Source organism: Tiliqua scincoides, chromosome 1 (assembly GCF_035046505.1).
Source record: "Tiliqua scincoides isolate rTilSci1 chromosome 1, rTilSci1.hap2, whole genome shotgun sequence".
Taxonomy (NCBI): domain Eukaryota; kingdom Metazoa; phylum Chordata; class Lepidosauria; order Squamata; family Scincidae; genus Tiliqua; species Tiliqua scincoides.
In genome coordinates, this window is record NC_089821.1 from 250,313,434 (window position 1) to 250,337,236 (window position 23,803).

General features: G+C 42.6%; 1 protein-coding gene across 2 annotated transcripts in view; it reads left to right on the forward strand.

Moving 5' to 3' along the window:
• Positions 1 to 22,920, forward strand: part of AIDA (axin interactor, dorsalization associated) — a 39,664-nt gene extending 16,744 nt beyond the window's left edge. For both annotated transcript variants that reach the window (XM_066611688.1, XM_066611689.1), the window contains 8 exons: positions 1,451 to 1,504; positions 2,830 to 2,884; positions 9,823 to 9,886; positions 10,164 to 10,270; positions 16,827 to 16,949; positions 18,705 to 18,827; positions 19,096 to 19,213; positions 20,620 to 22,920. In XM_066611688.1, the coding sequence (XP_066467785.1) occupies positions 1,451 to 1,504; positions 2,830 to 2,884; positions 9,823 to 9,886; positions 10,164 to 10,270; positions 16,827 to 16,949; positions 18,705 to 18,827; positions 19,096 to 19,213; positions 20,620 to 20,716 (741 nt within the window). In that variant the 3' untranslated portion in view covers positions 20,717 to 22,920. The remainder of the gene's footprint in view (positions 1 to 1,450; positions 1,505 to 2,829; positions 2,885 to 9,822; positions 9,887 to 10,163; positions 10,271 to 16,826; positions 16,950 to 18,704; positions 18,828 to 19,095; positions 19,214 to 20,619) is intronic.
• Positions 22,921 to 23,803: the final 883 nt, after the last annotated feature.

Here is a 23,803-nt window from a genome sequence, read left to right on the forward strand (position 1 = left end):
GTTATTATCTCTATATTTATATGCACTGTAGCTATAGTGCTTCAGTTATTTGCATCATCCTTATATAATCCTGCTTTGTGTTCTGCAAGATGGTGGAATGTAATAGTTCTTGCTTGAGCCTTAGGCTTTGTTCTGGTATCTAGACAAATTACTAAAGCTGGCCTTGTTTTCTTGTTTAACAATGTTTTTATTGTTGAAAAAAATCAGCTTTCTTGTTGGAAAAGTAACACTTGGAAAAACACAAGCTGTGTGTTGGGGTTCTTTTTTTACTTTACAGTTGGGTGTGGTTCCTGAGAAACAGTTATGAATAATGCTTATTGGTATCTTGCCATAGTTCAATAGATCCTTTTATTTTTTATTTTTTAAAAACCTCTTGTTTCTTGTACTTTTAAAGCTCTCCCAAGCAAATCTTTTGCGAGTGCATTATCATTCTTCAACTCTCAAGTGTTTTCTAATGCATCTCAGAGCATCCTGCTCCGCAACAAAGGGCAGCTAGGAAGTTCAAGCAGCTGTAACGCTCTACTTACAGTAGAGGAAATACAGTTCTAAGCATAACAGTTAATCCAGGAAAAGAAAATGATTGATATCTTGCTTACCTCTTAGTGCATGGAAAGAGATATGGGTAGATGAGAAAGAATCTTTCTTCTCTTGTTTGCTTCCTAGGGTAATAGGAAGGCTTCTATTTCGTATACATAAACAAATTCATCTCATGTAGGAAGCTATATATGTCTTGCAACTCCATTTCAAACAGTTCTGTTGCCAGGCCTCAGTGGTATCCAAGGGCCAGGTAATGTCATCTGAGTGGCATCAGCTGCTCTGTCACCCCTTGCCCTGTGCATGTCCATCCCTCACCTCCAAAAACGGCTCCACTTGGAGCCACTTGGAGCCAAGGGCAGTCAGGAAGGCCAATTTTGTGGTGTTTGCTGTGCTCCTGGAGTGAATGTTGTTGCCCTCCCCAGCTGAGAGAGCGGAAGACTGCCATTCTGCTGCAGGGGGCATGTACGCCCCCGTGGCTATGCCACTAATCTCAAAACTGATTATCATTTTGCTTCCAGACCATGTGTATTTCACAGTTCTGCTTGCATGACAAAAAGTACATCTCTTTGTATGTGTCTCTGATAGGTAGCTATGTTGTTCCATAGCAGCAAAAAGAGTCTTGTAGCTCCTTTAACAACTTGCAAATGTGTTGCAGCATAAACTGTGATATGCATGACTCGGGACCTACATGCGTGAAATGTACTAAGCAAATCTTAGGGATGCAAGACAATATTTCTTTTTGCTGTTGCCTCTGCAGTTTTGATGAACACTTCAATGTCCCTTGCTGCTTTTCCATTCTGAATTGATTTCTTGTCTCATACACATCCAAGAGAAGGTTGTCGTTGTTTAAGTATACAATAATTATTCTAATGTTACAGTGACAAAACTAGTTAATTTTTCTATTTTCTTTCAGAAAATCTTAGCTAAAATTGCAACATGCTTGGAGCTAAGGAGTGCAGCTTTGCAGGTACAGTTGTTCAGTTTCCCCTTGTGATTTTCAGTTTCTTCATAAATGTTTGACCAAATGGCAGCTGGCTTGTACACTGGCTGTATTCTAGTTCTGTGGTGAGTCACTTATTATAGTGCATGAGAAAATAAGGAACAGATAATCTGACTCAAAAAGGGGGAGGGAAACAACTCGTAAATACGGTGGCTAGCAAAAGCTCCGGTCCAACTTGAGCTTGAAATCTGACTTCATTTGTTCCTTGCCTTTACCACTCTAGTTTCTTCCTGCAGTGATTGAGCAGGAAGAAACAAAGACATAGTTCAAAGGTACATAACATGAGCTTGAGTGTATATTTGGTGCAATTAGGGAGGGGCTGTAGCTCAGTCATACAAATGTTTTGCAGCATCCCAGGTTCTGTCCCTGGCATCTTCAAGTAGGGCAGGGAGAGGCCCTTTTCTGGCTGAAAACCCTGGAGATACATTGCCAGTCAGTGAAGGCCATTCTGAGCTAGTTTGATTCACTTATTCACTTACGAAGCATAGTTGGCTTTCGTACTGTCACACTAGGAAACTCTGTAAACTTAATCCTCTCTACTGCTAATAGTTTACTATCATGAACACAATTATAAAGCTAGAGTGAGATTTATTTGTTCATTCATTCTAAGGATTTGTATCCTGTCCAATAATAAAATATCAAGGTGGCTCAAAACAAAAGATTAAAACAGCATAAAACCACAATATTAAAGCAATAAACAGCAAAGCTGACAAAATTAAGCCACTGGTGATAAAAATCATGGCCAAAGGCATGCGAACACAATGGACTCAAATTATTGTGTTATGCTAATTAGGCTTGTGTTGGAATTTTGCATACAAAGCTGTGGTATACAGCCAGACCACTGGTACTTCTAGCCCAGTTCTGTGTGCTCTGAGTGGCACAACCCATCCCAAGATCTTGCTCAGAGGGACCTGTTTTCTCTAATTCTAATGCAGTAATGAATCTTCAAGAAACAAAAGAGAATGCCCTCTTCTGGGTTGCATTAAGATGTTGTTTAACAAAATGATGTAACCAGCCTCTCCAGACTTTTGGGGTGCAAGTGATCAGCTTGGAAATGATATCAACAAGGGTTTTAGGGTCCAGATATTTTCCTATTAGTTTCCTAAAATTGTTCAAGGGGTTTAAAATCTCAATAGTTAGTTACTCTTTAAAAAAACCTTTTAGTCCTTTCAGGGTTCTTTTCAGAAAACCACTGAACAAGTAGAAAAAAAGTTAATCCATCCTTTTACTGTATTGAGATGTATATAGCCATGAATGATAGATGCAGATGTCTAATACTACTTTTCTTTTAGTCTTCACAGCCCCAGGAAGAATTTAAGCTAGAGGATCTCAAGAAACTAGAACCAAGTAAGTACCTTGCTTTTAATGTCAAGCCACAGTTTGAAAGAAGTTTCAGTGGTAGTTTGATGGGATGCTGTTGAAGCATTGGTACTGTCCAGACTTTGGTGGTTCCTGTGATAGAATTGAAAGGCAATTTAGCTGTTTTTTAAATACACAAACTTATCCTGCCCAACATATACTTGTGCTTTGAAAGTATGCAACAAGAGCTTGAAAGTACAACTGGGAAACTCGGTTTGCATTTCTGTTGACTAGGACTCCTGAGTGCTGTAACAGTGTTTCAAACAGTTATGAAGCTGATCAGTTTCTCAAGGAAATCTAATAATTAGCTTTCAGCTATTCAGAATAGTTCCCTATATAACTATGCTCTGATCCTTACAGCATTGTTGAAAGTCAGTTATATTATCTCCATATGGCAACTGGGCTGCTGAGGTTGTGATGGACAGGCTTGCCAAATGCTGCAGCCTGATAGAGAAACACTGGGATTTTCTTCTGGGTAAACATGAATAGGACTGAATGCTACAGAGTTCATAGTAGTCTCTTAGCCACCTCTGTGCACCGACTCTCTAATTTCAATATTGCTTCAAGCCATACTATTCTGTTATGCCAGCCATTTTCAACCTTTTTCAGGTCACGACATACTGACAAGGCACTAAAGTTGTCAAGGCACACTGCTAGTTTTTAATTACATTATTATGTTACAATTAATTTAATTAATATAACTAAGGGCACAATCCTACTCAGAAGTAAGATCTACTCAGGTCTACTCAGAAGTAAGTTCCATTTTGTTCAGTTGGACTTACTCTCAGGAAAGTGTGGTTAGGATTCCAGTCTTAGATCATTATCATTACGTGACAATTAAATAAATTCCCAAGAAGCTTGGAGAGGGAAGTATATGTGGTTTCTGGAAAGGAGGAAGAGTGTTCTGAAGTAGGTGATCAAATTGTTGTCAGTTGATATGCTTTGATATGCCAGGAAGTGCTGGTAAAGAGAGGTGAGACTGAGCACATACTGGAGAAATGTGGGGTGAGGGGCAGTGAGGAGATGTGATTGAAACAAGTGCAGGATTCAATGCGTGTGGGGGAGAGAGAATGCGAGGCAACTGATTCTGGACTTTGGAAGGTGGGGAGGAGGGAGGGGAGGGCAGTAAGAGAGGGGTTAACTGCAGTTATAATGGGGGAATGTGTGTGCAGGAGGGAAGGAGCTGGGGTAGGGGAGAAGAAAAGCATCAATTGCCTGCTCACGTATTCAAGAAAGAGTGCGATCAAGAGCCCAAGCCTCTGTACGTCTACTCAGAAATAAGCCCCATGATAGTCAATGGGGCTTGCTCCTAGGTAAGTGTGGATAGGATTGTGGCCCATACCCTTAAAGCCAAAGTCTTGCCAATGGAGGCAATACAGGGAGGGTCACTTTGGGACATTGCAAGTAAGGAAAAGGGTCTCTCAGGGATCCTTTTCCAACCAGCTGCTTCTGGCTCCATACCTGCTTTCACCTTCTGGCTCGCTCTCACTCCCTCCTCGCTCCTGCTCGCTGGGACCTCTTCCAGGCTTCTCTGGCTGCCCAGCTGGCTGGCTGCCCAATCAGCATACAGGACAGGCACCAGCAACAGCAGGAGCTTTGAAGCCCCTTCATGGGCTACTCCTTTTTTCTCCTGCTACTGCTTGAGGCTCCAAGCGGCCGCTTCTCCCACGTGCGCAACTGCTGCTGCCGCCTAAGTCCTTGGCCCCATGGCACATGTGAGGCAGCCTCACGGCACACCAGTTGAAAACCACTGTGTTATGCAAAGGAAGTGACTCTCTTGATCAGTAATTCCTAAACTGAAAGAACTAAGGAGCTTATGAGTAGAGATGTTTCAAAATGGTGTTATTTATTTTGCTCTGAAGTAAGCCCTTTGTGTTTAGTAAAGCTAAGGCTGTAATTTCTTCTTACTCACTGGAAACAAACATCTCTAACTATGAAAAGTAATCCTTTAAATTGTTTCTTTTATCTCCTTGCTGAACAGCATATTGGCTGCTACTGAGGGTCAACTCATTGTACTATGGCTGTACACTGGTTGTGTTGGTATTGTTCATGTGCTTTCAGTGTAAAGAGGTAGCAGGATTTTCTCCCTCTTTCCTTTCTCCTCCCCGCTGAGGGGGATGCTCATTGTTTCTCTGCATGAGTATGAGTCCTCATTGTGAGCAGGTTTTCCGGAACAGTAATCAGGAGTCATGTCCAGAACTGTGACTGATGCAGAAACCTAGTATGCAGGTTCTGCTTTTATGTGGCTCACTCTACTCCTTGCACAGGGTGAAGGTAATCCCTTCAAGTTGTAAGGGGCATGCCTCCAATTTTAAGTCAGAAAAAACTATTTCTCTGCTGTTAAGCATTTGGATTAGATTAAGCATTGCATCTAGGTTATGGTATGGCCTGCTTGCTCATCAGTAGTGAGCAGCCCTAGGTAGCTGACTGTTCGAAGGATCTGGAATGTGATTCGTGCCCAGTATTGGGGGGGCTGAAGCTAGTTTTTTAATGTGTTTCAGTGTGTAGGCAGGGAGAGTGGATTTGGACCAGGCTGAAATAGCTGTGAACCCAGTACTACCTGAGTGCTTGCTTCTGCTCATCCTCTACACCAGGGCTCACCATGCCTTTTCCCTCCCCTATGTGAATGGTGCTTACTGCTTCATGAGGGAGCTGTTCTTCCCTGCTGCTGATCTCCCCCAAATTGAGCTCTACCTGCTGCTTCTGGGTTCCGTTGCCCCAGCAGCCACTGTGCCTGAATTTCTGGGCAACCGTGGTGGGCCAGAGCACAGTTTGGGGGAGATCAGTGGCAGGGAAGAATAGCTCCCTGGCAGAACAGTAAGTGCTGGTCGCACTAGGGACTACTTTCCCATTGCACAGAAGCCCCCAGTTTGGAGATCGCTGCTCTACGCTCTTCTCCAGTGTGCACTTTTGTCCCCATAGGAACTACCCTGAACATCCCTGAAGAGTGCTAAAATGGCATTCCTCTGTAGTAAAGCTCTGGATTTTGACTAATCTATATGTCATTAAAAAGAAAAACTGTGTGCTTGTAAACCTACAACCCCCAAATAAAACTTTATCTTTAAATGGTCGGCAGGTTGGCGATCTCCATCAATTGTCTGTAAACAGGGCTATCAGAGATTGCAGCCTACAGAAACTTTTGCTATTAGCAGAACTCTGAAATTTTGCTTTGGACATTCTGTGGGAACCTGAAGGAATTCTATGTAAAGAATACCTTCCTCCCCTGCTGCCCCCCTTTTATTTCCACCATGATGATGGAAATTGCTCAATAAAAGATGTTGTCATACTGTTCATTGTGGAAAGAAATTGTTCTGTTTCTGGGGGATTTTTAGCTGAGCTATAGTGGCAAGGCAAGCAAGGGCAGTATTATCGTGTGAATTGTCAGTGTTTGATAGCTGCTGCTGCTGCTGTAGAAATCAAGTAAGCCAAAGATTCAACTGAACAATTAAAAAAATGCACCTGTCATTTTGTTGCCAGTTTAAAATATGACCTGACTTAGTATTTAAAGCAAGTGAGCCCTCCTCTGGCTCTCCAAGTGAATTTTTGTGCGTGTAAAACATTGCTTTGTTAATGGCTGTATGAGAAAATGCAGCTCCAAGCTAGTTTTCCAAATGATAGGAATACTGATTTGCACAGGTCAGTTGCAAAGGTTCCTTATGCCCAACTTAAACCTTCAGGATGGTCTGTCATCACCTCTGTGTCCTAGAATGTTGGCCATATGCTAGGAACAGTTCATTTTTTGTTCTTCAGGAACCTCATTGTAGTCTTGTTTCCTGTGCTGGCTGTATGATATTTTGTTGCTTTTTAATTATGGAAAACATCTTGTTCCAGTGCAGGAGAGGGCAAGTGGACACCCTTGAGAGAAATAAAGTTTTTAAAAAAATACACACAAAGGTGTTTCCAAAAGTATAAAATTGATTTGTAAAAGATTGCAGATTTGCAAAATTGTTGAAATTTGTAATGTTTGTTTTGTTGCCATTTGTTTTGAACATCAGGGGCAGCTTTGCTGGCATTTGTCATGTCTGTTATTTTTAAAAGTTCACATATATTCTTTCATGCTAAGTAGAATAGTGGGAGTCATTCTAGTTCTAAAGATACATTTTAATTCCAATACTCTCTTCTATTATAAGTAGCAAAGGTTTAAAGTTGCACTTTAAATTGTGGCACTGTGTCTGCATGTTAGTTAACACATGGCCATAATTTATCTCTTAATTGTCTAGAACAGGGGTTGGCAACCTGCGTTTCTAGAGCCGCATGCGGCTCTTTCAGTTGTCTGCTGCGGCTCCTCCCGGTGAACGTGGCAAAGAGTGTGACAGGAGGCACCTGTGCTGGGAGGGCAGGCTGCTTCCCTCCACCCCCTGAGCTCACTGCCCTCCTCTCCCTTCACCCCCATCTGCCCCGCATTGGTTTCCCTTTTCAATTTTGCCCGCTCTGCAGGCTTAAGCTCCCTGTTTTTCCCTTCCCCAACTCTCCAGCAGGCTCAGCCAATCAGCATCCAGCAGGCTCCTGGCTTTTTCTGTTGGAATGGCTCAGGGCCCTTCACTGGCAGACAGACCAGTCAATCCTGAGCCACCCTCCTCCTCAGCCATTGCAAGCCCTTGCAGCCCGCCTTTCCTTGAGCAGGTCCCCACTCAGTGCAAGGAGAGGCTTTTCCTCCACAGCAGAGGAGACATCCTGTGTGTCTACTCAGTAGTAAGCCCCATTACAGTGGATGAAGCTTGCTCCCAGGAAAGGGTGCCTGGGATTGCAGCCATGGAGCCTGCTCCTATGCATGTCTACTCAGTTGTAAGCCCCATTACATTGGATGAAGCTTACTCCCAGGAAAGGGTGCCTGGGATGGCAGCCTTGGCACCTGCTCCTACGTGTGTCTACTCAGTTGTAAGCCCCATTAAGCGCAAGGACAGGTGAGTGGGAGACCGCGCAGGTCTGTTCCAGAGTAAGTTCCTGATGTAGTCCCTGGGCTACTCCCAGGAAGGTGTGGAGGGCTGTATCCTCAGCCCCCTCCTATGCAGTTCTACTCACAAGTAGTCAGTGAGGCTTCCTCCCAGGAAAGTGTGGAGAGGACTGCAGCCTGAGAGCTCCAACCAACTTGTCTGCTCAGAAGTCCCATTGTAGTCAATGGGGCTTACTCCCAGGATAGTGTGGAGAAGGTTGCAGCCTGAGTGAGGGCAGGCAGGCAGGGCAGAAGCTGGCCTGTGGCTGGCCCCCCCTTCTTCTCTTCCCCACCTCTGGAGTCTGTGTCCTTTTTTCCTTCCAGCAGGGTGCTCTGGAAGGTGGGGGGAGTTCTTTAGTATCCATGTAAGATAAGCAGATGTCATAACCGCCATATGTATTGGAATCCTGGAAGATCTGGTGAGGAGCTAGATGTGTCAGCAGTGGCCCCTTTAAGGGTAAGGCCTAGGCATCCAGCAGAGTGTGCTGCACAGCTGCAGCCACTTGAAGGCAATAGGGCCCTCAAGGATATAAGGAGCACCTGAGGAAGGGGGTGTGGGTTGTAGAAGGAGTGCAGGTAGGAGAGGAGATGAGACTGACTGACTTGGCTTACTGACTTTGACTTGGATACTCTGATTTGACTGACTGACTTTGGAATCAGATCTTGGACTATGACTTGGCTTATTGACTTTGGACTCTGCCCTGGATGCTCTGACTGACTTTGTGACTAACGGACTGCTGGAGACACTGGAGTTTGGTGTGTGGCTGCTGTGCCCAAGACCTGCTTGAGGACCCAGGGTCTGCTGTAGTGGTGGGAGGCTGCTGGCAAGAGAGAGGACCTCTGCAGGTTGAACAGGCGAGCTACCCTGGAGGTGGGGTCCAGCAGGACTGCAGGGCAGAACCAGGGTCATTTGTTGGGGGAAAGAAGGGGAGCTAATTTGCTTAAAGTGGGCCTAATTCTCCAGGCAGAGAATGGCCTTGGAATCAGGCAAAACACCATAGAGGACCAGGTGTCTGAAAACACAGGACAAGAATGTATGACAAAACTAACTAAAAGCTACAAGAGGGGGCTACATTATAAAAATGGGACCTATAAGAGCATAAAGGCGAAAAAAAACTATATATGCAGTATTATCTTCATTTTAGAAGTCAAAAGGGTTTTGTTGCTCCTGAGGTTTTTTTTCCTCTGGAAAATGGGTCCAAATGGCTCTTTGAGTGTTTAAGGTTGCCGACCCCTGGTCTAGAACAGTGGTTCTCACACATTTAGCACCGGGACCCACTTTTCAGAATTTTTCACAATCCTAGGCTGCAATCCTACTCACACTTACCCAGGAGTAAGTTCCATTGACTACCATTGTTAAAAGCATATACACAGTAGCTTGTTAAAAGTACAGGTCTGTAACATTTCCTCAAATGCACATACCATGGTAGCAACAAGTCTAATATATTAAAAATAAAGTATTGAAATGAATGGGGACCCACCTGAAATTGTCTCGCGACCCACTTAGTGGTTCCTGACCCACAGTTTGAGAAACCCTGGTCTAGAAATATGTAAATTGCCTGAATTGCTTTGGCTTTATAGAAGCCTAGTATGCAGGTTTCCCATAACTTTAAATATTGGGCAACTTTGGGGTCTTCATGTGAAAATAATCTATTGTCCTATTCATTTGTAGGGATGAATTGTGAAGAGTTACTCTCCCTTTCAATTGTTTCGTATCAAGGTACAACCAGTAGTTCCCAAACTGTGAGCCATGGTTCCCAGGAGAGCAATAGAAATCAGCAAGGGGAGCTGTGGAATCCTTGTTAAAACCCCACTGCCCTATACAATGTATAGTGTTGTAACCCTAATGAGAAGCCGTGGCCCAATGACCCAGTAGGTCATTTCATCTAGCTGAAAATATTTGGGAACCACTGGGGTACAATTACATTATCTGTTTCTTACATTTATACACTAATTTGGCTTTTTGATAGATGATTATTATTTTTTCTTGCAGTCTTAAAGAATATTCTCACCTATAATAAAGAATTCCCCTTTGATGTTCAGCCTGTTCCACTAAGGTAAGGAAAAATTAAATCTGAGGTCTACAAGTGGTGAGGTTAAGAATCCATGCCAGAAACACTGGAATCTTGTCTCTTAATGCAAAGTTGTTGAATGCAAAATTGATGGCTCCAATCATCCAGCTTGTGTGAAAGGCTATCGGTTTTGCCAGATACCATTTCAAACCATAGCGTTCAATGCAGCTTTTGCATACAGTTAGACTGAGAGTCATTAGATGATATGCTTATCTGAATAAGTCCTCAGATGCCACTGTGTGTATGTTTTTACTTTTTGAAGGAAGATCTTGGCACCTGGTGAAGAGGAAGATTTAGAAATTGAAGAGGATGAGGAGGAGGGTGGAGCTGGAGCAGGATCTCCAGACACATTTCCTGCCAGAGTTCCAGGTAGGAGACCCAGTTGTATCAAATATGATTTATTAGAATCCGGGTAGGGATATGGGCCTGAAGATTTGTTGTGATGGTGTTTGGGTAAAGAAACCTGCAACTAGAACTTGGATGGTAATTGGCCAGATAGCACAGTGGCTATCCCACGGATAGCAAAAAGCAATCCACTGTTGCAGAAGACCCAGTGATGAGGCACCACTCATGCTTAATAGTTTTGATGGCAGTTTGTTAGCTATAGTAATCAAGCAACACTCGGGCTTTTCTTTACCTTTCTGTTTCTGGTCCTAGAAATTGTCAAGAGTGGAGCAGCCTATTGCCATAATGCAGTTTGCAAGAGAACAAAAAAAAATCATAGGTGGAACATTTCCAAAATACAGTGTGCCCAACTGAGAGCTTTTTGTGAAACTGTAATGGTACCAGCTATGTTCAGTGACCATTCTAATGTTTTGTCAGTTTGTGGGTTCAGTATGGTTTGGATGTAAACTCTATCATGCAGATTTTATAAGGGGTTGGGGGTCGTATGCAGGAGTATAGGGGGGCCCATGGATCCTGTATCTGCAAATTAGGTTGTCTGCAGATCGGTTCCACACGCCCCCCCCGGAGGCTCCTCTGAACTCAGCAGAGGCTTCAGTCATCTGTCTGCAGCCCCTGCCGGGCTCTGACTGAACTTGGCAGCAAAAAACATGTGACTTCCAGTTTCACAGAGTAATCGAAAGTCGTGTTTAGCTGCCGGGCTCAGTCTGAGGCCGGCACAGGCCACAGGCAGATGTCCTAGAGGCAAGGTGAGTGGAGCTTGTCTTGCCTCTGGAGGATGGGTGTATAGGCATTTGCCTGCATCTGTGGATTCTGGGGAGGAGGTTCAGGTAACAGAACCCCTGTGGATACTGGGAGCATGCCTGTAGTGATTTTTTTTTTAAATCGGGTATGGAATAATTGCTAACTGTGGATAACTTTTTAGACTAGGGATGAAATTTAGATTTCATGGCATAGACCAGTGTTTCTTAAATTGTGGGTCGGGACCCACTAGGTGGGTTGCGAGAATAGACTTGATGCTACCATGGTGTGTGACTACCTTGGGGAAATGTTACAGATCTGTACTTTTAATTATTATTATTAACAGTATTTATATACCGCTTTTCAACTAAAAGTTCACAAAGCGGTTTACAGAGTAAAATCAAATAACTAAATGGCTCCCTGTCCCAAAAGGGCTCACAATCTAAAAAGATGCAAAAGAATACCAGCAGACAGCCACTAGAACAGACACTGCTGGGGTGAGATGGGCCAGTTAATCTCCCCCTGCTAAAAAAAGGAGCACCGACTTGAAAAAGTGCCTTTTAACAATGATAGTAAATGGGACTTGCTCCTGGGTAAGGGTGGGTAGGATTGCAGCCTAAGATTGTTAAAACAGTTCCTGCTTGATGTTACTTTTGGTCATTACACCACTTCCAGTGGATCCTGACAGATTCTTAATCTAAAAAGTGGGTACTGGTGCTCAAAGTTTGAGAATCACTAGACAGTAAGGCATCTGCTTATAGCCAGTATCTCAGAGCAGCAGGACTTAGTTGGGATGTCACCTAAGCCAGACGGCATCCAGGTTTTTAGTGTGGGGGTATGCCAGTTGTAAAAGCTTCGTTCAAGGGTGGAAGGAGAGTTGTACTGATGTGAGGCATGCATGGGCAAGTGGAACTGTCCTGTTCATGCACCTACTGATGGCACACTGCTGCACAAACGGTCTGAACATGACCCAGCACTGAAATGGCATTTACAGAGCAGCTTAGAGGTGAAGGCAGGTGGTGTACTGCATATATTAGGTCTGAGGCGTATTTTGGCAACAAGTGCTCTTAACTGGTTTGCTAAGTTTGCAGTCTTCATTGTATTTGTCTACAATCTGCTTGCTCGCTTGTGTTTCACATTGCATTATTGTACTGCCTAACTGTACATGGTCTTGTCTTCTACATGCATGGCTCCATCCTGTAACCATGTGCTTCCTCATTCACCTAACCAAGGAACCAATGAAGGTATGGTAACATTTTAATTTGAACAGCTACTAATTGTGAATGTGTTCATGTCGCTGTGGCATTGCTCTTGTGGCTCTACTTTATACTTAAAATCAGCCAGAAACTATTTTTGTTCAATGAATGCTAGATGCAATGGCGTATACTCCCAATGTCCCTGAAGAGTGACTCCTGTGTATTGAGACTCTTAGGACTAAGACACATGGACTAATTCAAAAGATACTTTCCTCTGCCCTATCTGGAGATGTCGGAGATGGGACCTTCTACTTGCAAAACAGAATCTTTTCCACTTAGCTACAGCCCTTCCTTAAAGAAGTGCCATGTGATGGCAATTTCAAATGGAAATGGTGAAGACAAGTGCATCTCACCTTGGATAGGGTGATGGGAAAATGGGGCATTGGTGAGAAACCAGAAATGCTAGGGAAGTACTTCAGCCGTTGCTTGGCAGCTGCCCACAAAGTTCTTTTCCTGACAGGATGTTGCTGCAGGCAGCTTGAGGGCTAACCGGTTTGTTATACACAGGCTTTGTCCTGTCTCCTTACCTTGGTTGCTGTTGGGTGCCCTGGGGGACTGCTGTGGCCCCCTGGTCTTTGATACTGATTGGTACCCCCACCCCTCATTGCTAGAAAAAGGATTTTGTTCGTATATTTGGACTTTGCAGTTCTTTAAACAGATTGGTGGAATCTATTTTGTGGATCACACAGGAGCTTCCTTTTCAACTTCTGCTCTGCCTCTTGAGTTTTCCAACTGTGCATCACATTGTATCTTTCTGACATGCAGCTGGTGGGTTTCATACTTTAATTGCTGTGCAAAATTCTGTATATGTTATGCATCTGTATTTCCAATAGCTAACCTTGAAGATGCCAGAGCCTGTTGTACTTAAGCTGAAAATGGTAACTTCTCTTGTATTGAAGTGAATAAAGAACTGGTTTTGTGCTGAAAACTTGAATTGGATTTCAGTTGTGACACTAGCATGTGAGTGACTGTACAAGTCCTTCCTAGCTAGCTGTGCACTGCTGAGGTTGGACTATTGAAAGCTAAGGCACTCTTGACACATTGTTCCATTTCTTTTTTTCTAAATTTGCAGCATCTACAACATAGTCTCTTTAAAACTGCCAAGGTAACTCCCTAAACCAGGGCTTTCCAAACAAACCCTGGCCCGGGGGCCGGATCTGGGGTTTGGATTAACTCGTCTGCCCTGTGAGCAGACCTTACTGTTCCCCCAGGTTGCCTTATGACTTTCACTTCATTCTGAGGACAGGGATGCTCTGGGCAGTTGTCTGTTGCCAGCATCCCAGAAGGCTGCGTGACAGAACGTCTGGGCAGACACAGCTGCTCAGAGCGGCCCTGTCCCCAAAACAAAGTGACAGTCATGCGGCGAATTAAGGAATTAAGTCAGATAGAGATTAAAAGAGAAGATGTTTCAGACCTCATTGATAAATGAAAGATCAATAAGTCACCGGGCCCTGATGGCATCCACCCAAGAGTTATTAAAGAATTGAAGAATGAAGTTGCTGATCTCTTGACTAAAATATGCAACTTGTCCCTCAAAACAGCCATGGTGCCAGAGGTTTGGAGGATAGCAAATGTCATACCAATTTTTAAAAACTGAAGGCGGGGGGACCGGGAAACTATAGGCCGGTCAGCCTAACATCTATACCGGGTAAGATGGTGGAATGCCTCATCAAAGATAGGATCTCAAAGCACATAGTCGAACAAACCTTGCTGAGGGAGAATCAGCATGGCTTCTGTAAGGGTAAGTCTTGCCTCACAAACCTTTTAGAATTCTTTGAAAAGGTCAACAGGCATGTGGATGCAGGAGAACCTGTGGACATTATATATCTGGACTTTCAGAAGGCGTTTGACAGGGTCCCTCACCAAAGGCTACTGAAAAAACTCCACAGTCAGGGAATTAGAGGGCAGGTCCTCTCCTGGATTGAGAACTGGTTGAGGACCAGGAAACAGAGAGTGGGTTTCAGTGGGCAATTTTCACAATGGAGACAGGTGAAAAGAGGTGTGCCCCAAGGATCTGTCCTGGGACCGGTGCTCTTCAAACTCTTCATAAATGACCTGGAGACCAGGGTGAGCAGTGAGGTGGCTAAGTTTGCAGACGACACCAAACTTTTCCAAATGGTGAAGACCAGAAGCAATTGTGAGGAGCTCCAGAAGGATCTCTCCAAACTGGCAGAATGGGCAGCAAAATGGCAGATGCGTTTCAATGTAAGTAAGTGTAAAGTCATGCACATTGGGGCAAAAAATCAAAACTTCACATATAGGCTAGTGGTTTCTGAGCTGTCTGTGACAGATTAGGAGAGAGATCTTGGGGTGGTGGCAGACAGGTTGATAAAAGTGTCGACCCAATGTGCGGAGGCAGTAAAGAAGGCTGGTTCTATGCTTGGGATCATTAGAAAAGGTATTGAGAACAAAGCTAATATTATAATGCCGTTGTACAAATCGATGGTAAGGCCACACCTGGAGTATTGCGTCCAGTTCTGTTCGCTGCATCTCAAAAAAGACATAGTGGAATTGGAAAAGTTGCAAAAGAGGGCAACTAAGATGATTGCTGGGCTGGGGCACCTTCCTTATGAGGAAAGGCTACAGCGTTTGGGCCTCTTCAGCCTAGAAAAGAGACACCTGAGGTGGTACATGACTGAGACATACAAAATTATGCAGGGGATGGACAGAGTGGATAGGAAGATGCTCTTTACACTCTCACATAACAACAGAACCAGGGGACATCCACTAAAATTGAGTGTTGGGAGAGTTAGGACAGACAAAAGAAAATATTTCTTTGCTCAGCGTGTGGTTGGTCTGTGGAACTCCTTGCCGCAGGATGTGGTGACGGCATCTGGCCTGGATGCCTTTAAAAGGGAATTGGACAAATTTCTGGAGGAAAAATCCCTTACGGTTTGCAATCCATGATGTGTATGTGCAACCTCCTGATTTTAGAAATGGGCTAGGTCAGAATGCCAGATGCAAGGGAGGGCACCAGGATGCAGGTCTCTTGTTATCAGGTGTGGTCCCTGGGGCATTTGGTGGGCCGCTGTGAGATACAGGAAGCTGGACTAGATGGGCCTATGGCCTGATCCAGTGGGGCTGTTCTTATGTTCTTATGACCTGGCAGAATGGTAAGCTGCGTTCTGAATGAGGACCGCATTTTTGTAACACAGCGGTCGCAAGTATGGTGACTGCTGCCCTAAATTGTTGGATCATACTGTTGTGAACACACACACACTACTGTTCAAACACTGTTGTTTTCATGTTAACATGATTATCACTACTTGCAGTTTATAAGAATCTAGCTTCATTAATAGAAATCTACTTTAAAAACATCTCTAGCCTGGTAGCCTGACTAGGAGATTTCATACTTGCAAGTTTTCCTATGAACTAAAACCATGTTTTAATAATTGACGTATGATAAATAATCTGGTATTTAAATTATTCTTGCTTGGTGTTCTACAACATCTGTCCCCCTAGTGTGTTTGAGTACCAGGATTGAATTTGGTTCCTTAAGAGTGGCTTCTCTTAGAATAAAAGAGGATGCGAGGAACTGTTCTTCATGATTACTTTTTGTTCAGATTTTGTCTCCTAAAAATATGGAAAATTCTTACTGATTTTGGGGTGGGGATCTCTGTTTTCTCTGTCAATTTGGGAAAAAGTGTTCTGAATAAAGATGTCCCTTGAAACAGCTAGAGCGGTTCTCTGTAAACTGCTTTGTGAACTTTTGTTGAAAAGCGGTAAATAAATACTGTTGTTAATAATAATAACAGTGTGTGAGTATGCTGGTGACTCTTGCCTTCCCATGATGGGTGCATCTGTTCAGTGCTTAGTTGTGCTCAAGGCAATGCATCCAATCCACTGAAGTTTAAAAGGATAGGGGACCTCAGCCTATGATAGTTCCATGCCTAGACACAAGTTCAACATGGAAACGAAACCTGTTTTTTCCAGGTACACTTTCAGTATTCTTGGTTCACTGCTAGTTTCAGATGAATTGTCCTTTTGTGACCCAAGATTGGCCTTTTAGTCTCATGACAGCAGGGAGGCAATCCTCCTTTGGACATAGCTAGTAACAATGGGCTGGAAGCCAGAACAAACATTACTTGTTTCACATGAGTTTTATTCTTGTTTGATTGCAATCCCATGTGAATATTTTTGTCCATGGTTTGTGTTTTCGATGCAGTTTGACAGGGTTTCTCTACGCCTTCCTCAGTCCATGATTCTGTCTTTTCCAGCTGATTCAAGTTAGGGGTTTTTCATGGTATTACGTATGTGTCCAGAAGTAGACACACAGTGACTGACACAGACAGGGCTGAAACCTGGGTGAATTCCCGCAAGTGAAAGCCATTCTCCAAATGTTTGAATGCACTTTCAACTGTGGAACAGAATAAATCCAAACTCTAACACAACAAATTGGATGTTCTGTTACTGTAGAACTGTAATTTTGTCTATGCCAAGGATGCAAAACCTGAAAGCAGTAGTGGAAACTACACTAAAGGGCTGTCATTCAGTTACTTTAACACTCTGATGTGTTTTCTTGTCAGGTACTTTATTACCCCGATTGCCATCTGAACCTGGGATGACGTTGCTTACTATCAGAATAGAGAAAATTGGTCTTAAAGATGCCGGGCAGTGCATTGATCCCTATATCACAGTTAGTGCGAAAGGTAGTTACTTCTGCATTTATTGGGTTGACATTAAAGCTTTGTTCTTTTGGGCACTCCTGATTAATTTTTCCTAACCATTAGCACAGATGATGAGTAGTTGCCAAATATATTAAGAATTGGGGGGAAAAATTGATGTCGCAATCCTATCTTGTTCTTTGTTTAAGATAGTCTTGTTTAAGACATTTTTTTTTATCCAGCTAAATGCCCGCAGGACTGCAAACAATATACCTGTATAAGAAACAGAATAATTTAAAACAAACAGTAAAATTTATAGGGTTATTGCAAGGTGTTATTTTTTGTGAAAGGCTTCCTACAATTGAACAGGGTGACCCCAAAAAAACAGAATCCATAAAAATTTTATTAAATCCTACAAAGGTCCAGTAAATTTCAGGAAACTTTCCCTTGGTTGACCAAGACATATTGGGGAAGATTATTGTTCCAATATTTCATGCACAAAGTCGACTTGTATACCCTGAAAGAAAAAAGAAGAAAAATTAAAATTAACAGTTTTATTCAAAGATTTGTGGGTTCTGTTTATTTTGGGTCACCCTGATGTATAAATCTGCATCATCCAGATTTTTAGCAAAAGCCTTCAGCAGCCAAGTTTTTTTTCACAATTTCTAATGTAATCGATTGGGCTCCTGTTACCTGCCTTTAACATGTGCAGTTAAGGCGTGGCAAAGGTCCTCCATTGGATTAGTTTCTTTAGATGGTGAAGCATAAATATAAACAGATAAAATGTTTCTCACCAGTGTGTGTATCCTGTTAATTAACGGAAAATGGTCAGGGTGCATGATTCCAAAAAAGGTTAACTGAAAGACTATCTTTGGATTTCATGGAAATCCATGGTGACCTTTCAAGAAGTGAAGTGTATGATTTTTTCTTTTTTTAAAGAATTATTTCTTTGAGTGGAACCCTTCAAGAACAAATTTAGTTTGTCCTATGTGTGGTAGTATCTGTTGGAGGAAAGTGCACTGGAACATTGAAGGCAGCCTAGAGCATAGGTTCTCAAACTGGTGGGTCAAGACTCACCAGCCTGGGAAGCCCTGTCTCTGGCCTCTTAAGAGGCAGGGGTGGGGGGAAGGCATTGATGTGATCCCCAGGATCACGCTGCCAGGGACACAAGGCTTTAAAAACCTACCTAAGGTCCGTGCCAGCCTCTGGGGGTGCAAGGAGCCCTCCGCAGAGCTCCCATCCTCCAAAACAATGAAAACTGTGATCAGAAGCCACTTCCAGTTTTTGATCTTGAAACCGAAAGTGGCTTCCAATCACAGTTTTTACTGTTGTGGAGGCTTGGGGAGCTCTGTGTTCTGGCATTGGCATATCCTGGGGGTCAGGTCGCTGCCTAGAGCATATTGCACTCTCACATGTGACTTTTCTACACCAGTATCACTTTTAGATAGGAAATAGCATGTAGTTTGAGTGCATTGTGTTGTGCTTGGTGGATGTCTGTATATTTTGTCACATGTAATGAGCAGTGTTAAACCCTGATAGCCAAAAATATTCCTGTAGTATGCATACAGCACAGTACACATATGCATGATGTTGTGCACCTATTTTCTACCTGGAAATGACATTCATATAGGAAATCCATCTTGTGTGAAGATGACTGCTGAACTGTTCACTAAGGAGTGAACTTCTTCAATGATAACATTCATAACTGTGTCTGCAATGCAACATAATGATTGTTGATTAGTGTTACAAAAATTGTCCTGGCGTTTTCTCCTGAACAAAACAACTTTTTTTGCCTTATAGATCTGAATGGAATTGATTTAACCCCTGTGCAAGACACCCCAGTTGCTTCAAGAAAGGAGGATACATATGTTCATTTTAATGTGGACATTGAGATCCAGAAACATGTTGAAAAATTAACAAAAGGTGTGTGATTGAGTTCTAAAGCTCACAGAAATATGCTCATCAGGTCAAAGTTTAGACCTCCATGAAGCTGTAGAATCTAGGGTGGAGAGGGATCCATAATTCCATGGCAATCTGCTGTTACGATGGGTGTTTTTAAGAATAGCTTGGTATCTTTTAGTGATATCAGGAGATGTGACCCTGATGGCAGACTGCTTCATCCCAGGCAGTAAAGAGCTGTGGCTTGGTAATTTTGCAGCATGCTTGACTGCTTGTTTTTCCTTTCCTTCAGGTGCAGCTATTTTCTTTGAATTCAAACACTATAAACCTAAGAAAAGGTTCACCAGTACCAAGTGCTTTGCTTTCATGGAGATGGATGAAATTAAACCTGGGCCAATTGTTATAGAACTGTAAGTTGCACATTTCACACTCTACAGATTTCTTGTATGTGAGAAGAGACTAGTTTCTGGTATGGTGCTGGATTGGCGGTGGCTATCCACAGACTTCCAAAACTGGTGAAAGGAACTGAAAATTGTCTGTGAAGGTGGAAAATTGTTGTTCTTACTCCGTTGGTATTCTCTTGCAGTACAAACTGTAGTGTTAGTTGCATAGCTTGATCTGTGAAAGGCTGAACTGAATCTTCTGGAATGTGTTACTTCTGTTAGGTAGTGAGAGCTAAGTATTGCAAGCTGAAATATTTCAAAATTGTTTGCTTTATTTGAATTTCAAAACTTGGACTAAAATTGCATGTAGGGTTCCTGGAACAAAGAACCAATAATAATCACTATGTAAGTGACAAGGTTGTGGCTTAATAACTACATGAGACCTGCTGGCTCAGGTCAAGGACCCATCTAATTTAGCTTCTCAGATGACTCTGGGAGCGCATGACAAATGCGCTTTTCTGCATCTTTTCCAATTCCACTATATCCTTTTTGAGATATGGCGACCAGAACAGGACATAATGCTTGAGGATGCATCTTTACTGTCAATTTGTACAATGGCATAATATCGGCTATTTTATTCTTAAGCCCTTTTTGTAATGGTCCTCAACATGGAATTAGCCTTTCGACATCTGCCACACACTGGGTTGACACTTTCATTGAGATGTCCACCACCTCCCAGGATCTCACTCCTGATCCATCACAGACAGTTCAGAACCCATTCATGTACACATGTAACTTTGATTTCTTGCCCCATGTGCATCACTTTACGCTTAAATGGAAGCACATCTGCCATTTTTCCATCCACTTCCCAGTGTGGAGAGAGTCTTCTGGAGCTCTTCATAATCCATTGTAGGTCACAAATTGAAAAGCAGTGGTCTGAAGACCAGTCCTTGGGGGCACACTGATTTTCACCTCTCTCCATTGTGAAAATTGCCCATTTATACCCACTGTTTCCTATGCTTCAATTCTTAATCCATAAGATGACCTACCCTCTTATTTTTCTGACTGGCGTTTTCTCGGGAGGCTTGAGAACACTCAGTTGATAATAGATTGTGACCACAAATGTGTTAGTTCAGTGGCACAACAATGGAATGTTTACCTGTGGGGAGTGGATCAAAAAGTTAAGTTTTGTGAAGGAGTGTTTTAGGGGGGTGAAAATTTCTTCCACCTGGTAGAAGTCCTTACTAGAGCCATTATACTTCAGTAAGAGATAGCTGAACTACATCACTCTCTCCTCTGGCTTATTAAAGTGTATTTAACATAATATAGCTTGAGATAAGTTGTATAAAGACAATGTAATGGTAATAGTGAGGTGGTCTAGTTTTATAAGAAGCTTAAAAGTCTGACAATTCTTCTTTTCGGATGGTTTATAGATACAAGAAACCGACTGATTTCAAAAGGAAGAAACTTCAATTGTTGACCAAGAAGCCACTTTATCTTCACCTTCATCAAACACTACACAAAGAGTGACTCTTGTGAACTGAACCACTTGCCACAGAACCATAGCAGCTGCCTGTGTGGCACTTAACCTTCAGATGGCAGGAAAAATGGCTGTATTTTACCCAGCTGGTCAGTGGGGCCATTGTATGCTGCACAGCAATGGATCAGCAGCCAAGCCCTGCTAGCCCAAGAAGTCCAGTTTCCTTTGGAATGTATATTTTTATCACAGATGTTCCAGAGTATGTTGTGAGTCTCTTCTACTTGGGCTGGTTGTGTGTTCAGTTTTGTAATTTGGTTTCTACACCCACATGGGACCCCCCTGACTCAAGCAGATGGAAAGTCTTCATTCACCAAACATGATACAGCAATAAAAGGTGTGGCACTATCAACAACATTTTATTCTTGCCCTTCCCGTTGCAACTTATCACATCTGCATCTATTTTCTAGCAGTGGATAGTTATGAAGTGACAATTGGCAAGTTTTTCAGTGTCAATGGCATGGATTTGTCACACAGCATGGTGACCTTGAATGTCTTTTCTCATAATAAGTCTGCCTTTGGCTTGAGGGGGATAGAAGCAGTTGCAATTGAGTCATGGTTATTCTGAGAGTTCCTAAGATCAGATTCCAGATACATTTTATTCGTAGAATCTCAGTGCTTTCAGTCTTGGGAATAATTAGTTGTCCAAGTCATTCCACTGTCTAGGACCTGATAATTTGATAGTTAAGGGAACAAATCACACTAATGTTAATAAAGAAAGGCTATGCCTAAAGAAGTTGCTCTGCTTAGAGAAACTGTCAGCTTCTAGATGTTAATATGGCATTGTAACCTCTGATGAATGGTGCAAAATGGAATGAGTTTGAGGTCACTTTCTTATAACGGATACTACCTAAGAAAAGGAATCAGATGAAAATGTATAGAAGAAACCATTTTTCTTGTATAAGTAGGGCCTTGGTATCTGCAAGGGATCCATTTTTGGACCCCTTGCTGATACTTAAAATTGCTGATAATTAATTCTGCAATCTTCCAGTCCTTCCAGTGGAGGACTTTCTGAAGCCCACCAAGGCAGCACATGTGGGCTTCAGAATGCTCCAGAGAGGTCAAAAAATGCCACTTCCAGTTACCCTGGAAGTGGCATTTTTTTGGTCTTGCCTGGCCATTCTGAAGCCTGCAGAGGCAGCCAGTGGACATGCGCTGCCTCTGTGGGCTTCAGAAAGCTCTCCAGAAGGGACTGGAGCACAGCTCTGGTCTCCTCTGGAGGGTTCAGGTGAAACAGAGTCTGATGGTGCGGGTGCAGGGGACTTGCATTGAGCCAGATCTGTGGATGAAAAATCCACAAACAGGCTCCACCTGTCTAAGTTATAATGGTGACTAAGCACAAATTTGTCATCTGCTTCACTGCAGTAGATCCCTAAATAGCAATAATGCTCCATGGCCTACATGCTTTCTATAATCTAATGCAGTGATTCTCAAACCTAGCACCGGGACCCACTTTTTAGAATGAGTCTTTGTCTGGGGCCCACTGGAAGTGATGTAATGGCCAGAAGTGACATCAAGTAAGAAGTGCTTTCCTGCAGATGCAAACACCGAAATTGTGCCATTTTTCCTAGGCAGCCTATGAATAACTAAAGTAAAACATAACTAAGGGGAAATGAGCTGGGGAAGCCAACCCTGTTCCATCAAGTGAATTTTCTCTGTAGCCTGCCTGCAAAGCCTCAGACCCCCCCCCCCCCCAAAAAAAAACCACTGTAAGAGTTTCAGCCCTACCCAGTGCCCAGTTCAATTTTAAGTTCTTATATTTAAACCAGTTCAGTGTAATTGGGACAAAGTCAACTCTAAATATAACATGTTTTTTGTTTGGGCTAGATTGAGATTCAAAGCTTCCCTCTTTACAGCTAGAATCTTAATTATACTATAATTTTAATTTTCAGTGGAGATCGGAGAGAAGTGTTAGGAACCTTTAATAGGAAAGAAGGTGAAAAGCAAATAGATGGGACAGGTGGCTGATTTTCATGACTCCAAATAGAGTAATTGGTGGAGACCTACTAGGCTCTAGGAAGTCTCTGGCTATAACTAAGCTCCTTTTTCCTCTGACCTTAGATTACAGTGGGTTTTCAGAAGCTAGAATTTTTAACTTTAATTAGCCAGGCTTTGGGGTTTTAATAAACTCCTAGCTGGTGAAAGCTTGTCTTTACCAATTTTACTTTTGTGTCCTGTTTTTACATCTCCTCAACAATTTCAGTATTTCAGGTGTCTTGTTTAATCCTTTCATAATGTCCCACTTATTTGAGGGTGAAATATTTGGAAGATCTGAATGTGGTAAGAATTCTCTACCTCAGGATAACTCTAGCCACAGAAGGCTAACTTCCTATACTTGTTCATTCTCTTTGGATGAAAGTTCAATATTTTGGCATTGAAACAGAAGCCTGGTTCTCACAGCTGTAGCTGACCCACAGCTCTCAACGTGCAATATATGAAAAAGTGTCTGTGTGGATAGTTTAGCCTATGTAAATAAGTTGATAACAAAATTCAGACTAATCTGAACATTTCCTGTGGAAATACTTCTTAAAAGCTACCTGTCGCATATAGCCTACAGTGACTGCAACCAAGTGGATCCTAATGCAAATATTTTTAAATCTGGTGTAAAAAGGCCAGAGGCACAAGCTAAACTGTAATGAAAGGACAATCTACTAATAAAGAGCAAGATCCTTTTTGCTAATTTGAAGGATGAATTTTGTTCAATATGAAGCTGTTCTAGCCCTGAGAACACTGCAAGGAGTTGTGAACAGGCTTTTGATACTGCAAGTCACTTGCTTAATCAGGGCAGCCTGTCCTATTTAGTGGACTGTTGTGATAAGTGAGAAGACAGTGATATGCCTTTTATGAATCGCTGAAAGGTACAGAGTCTGTTCAGGAAAAGCATTTCCTGTACTGGACATTCACCATATACAGGAGGGCATTATAGCCAAAGTTTTTCTGGACCAAGTAAAAGCATAAACTTGAAAAATCAGGCTTATTTAACTGTGGGCTCTCAGTGTTGCAGTTTAATCACTAAGTAATTCTAAAAAAGCCTTTTATGTACAGGGACTCATTTGATTCCTTATGCATGCCAAATTCAG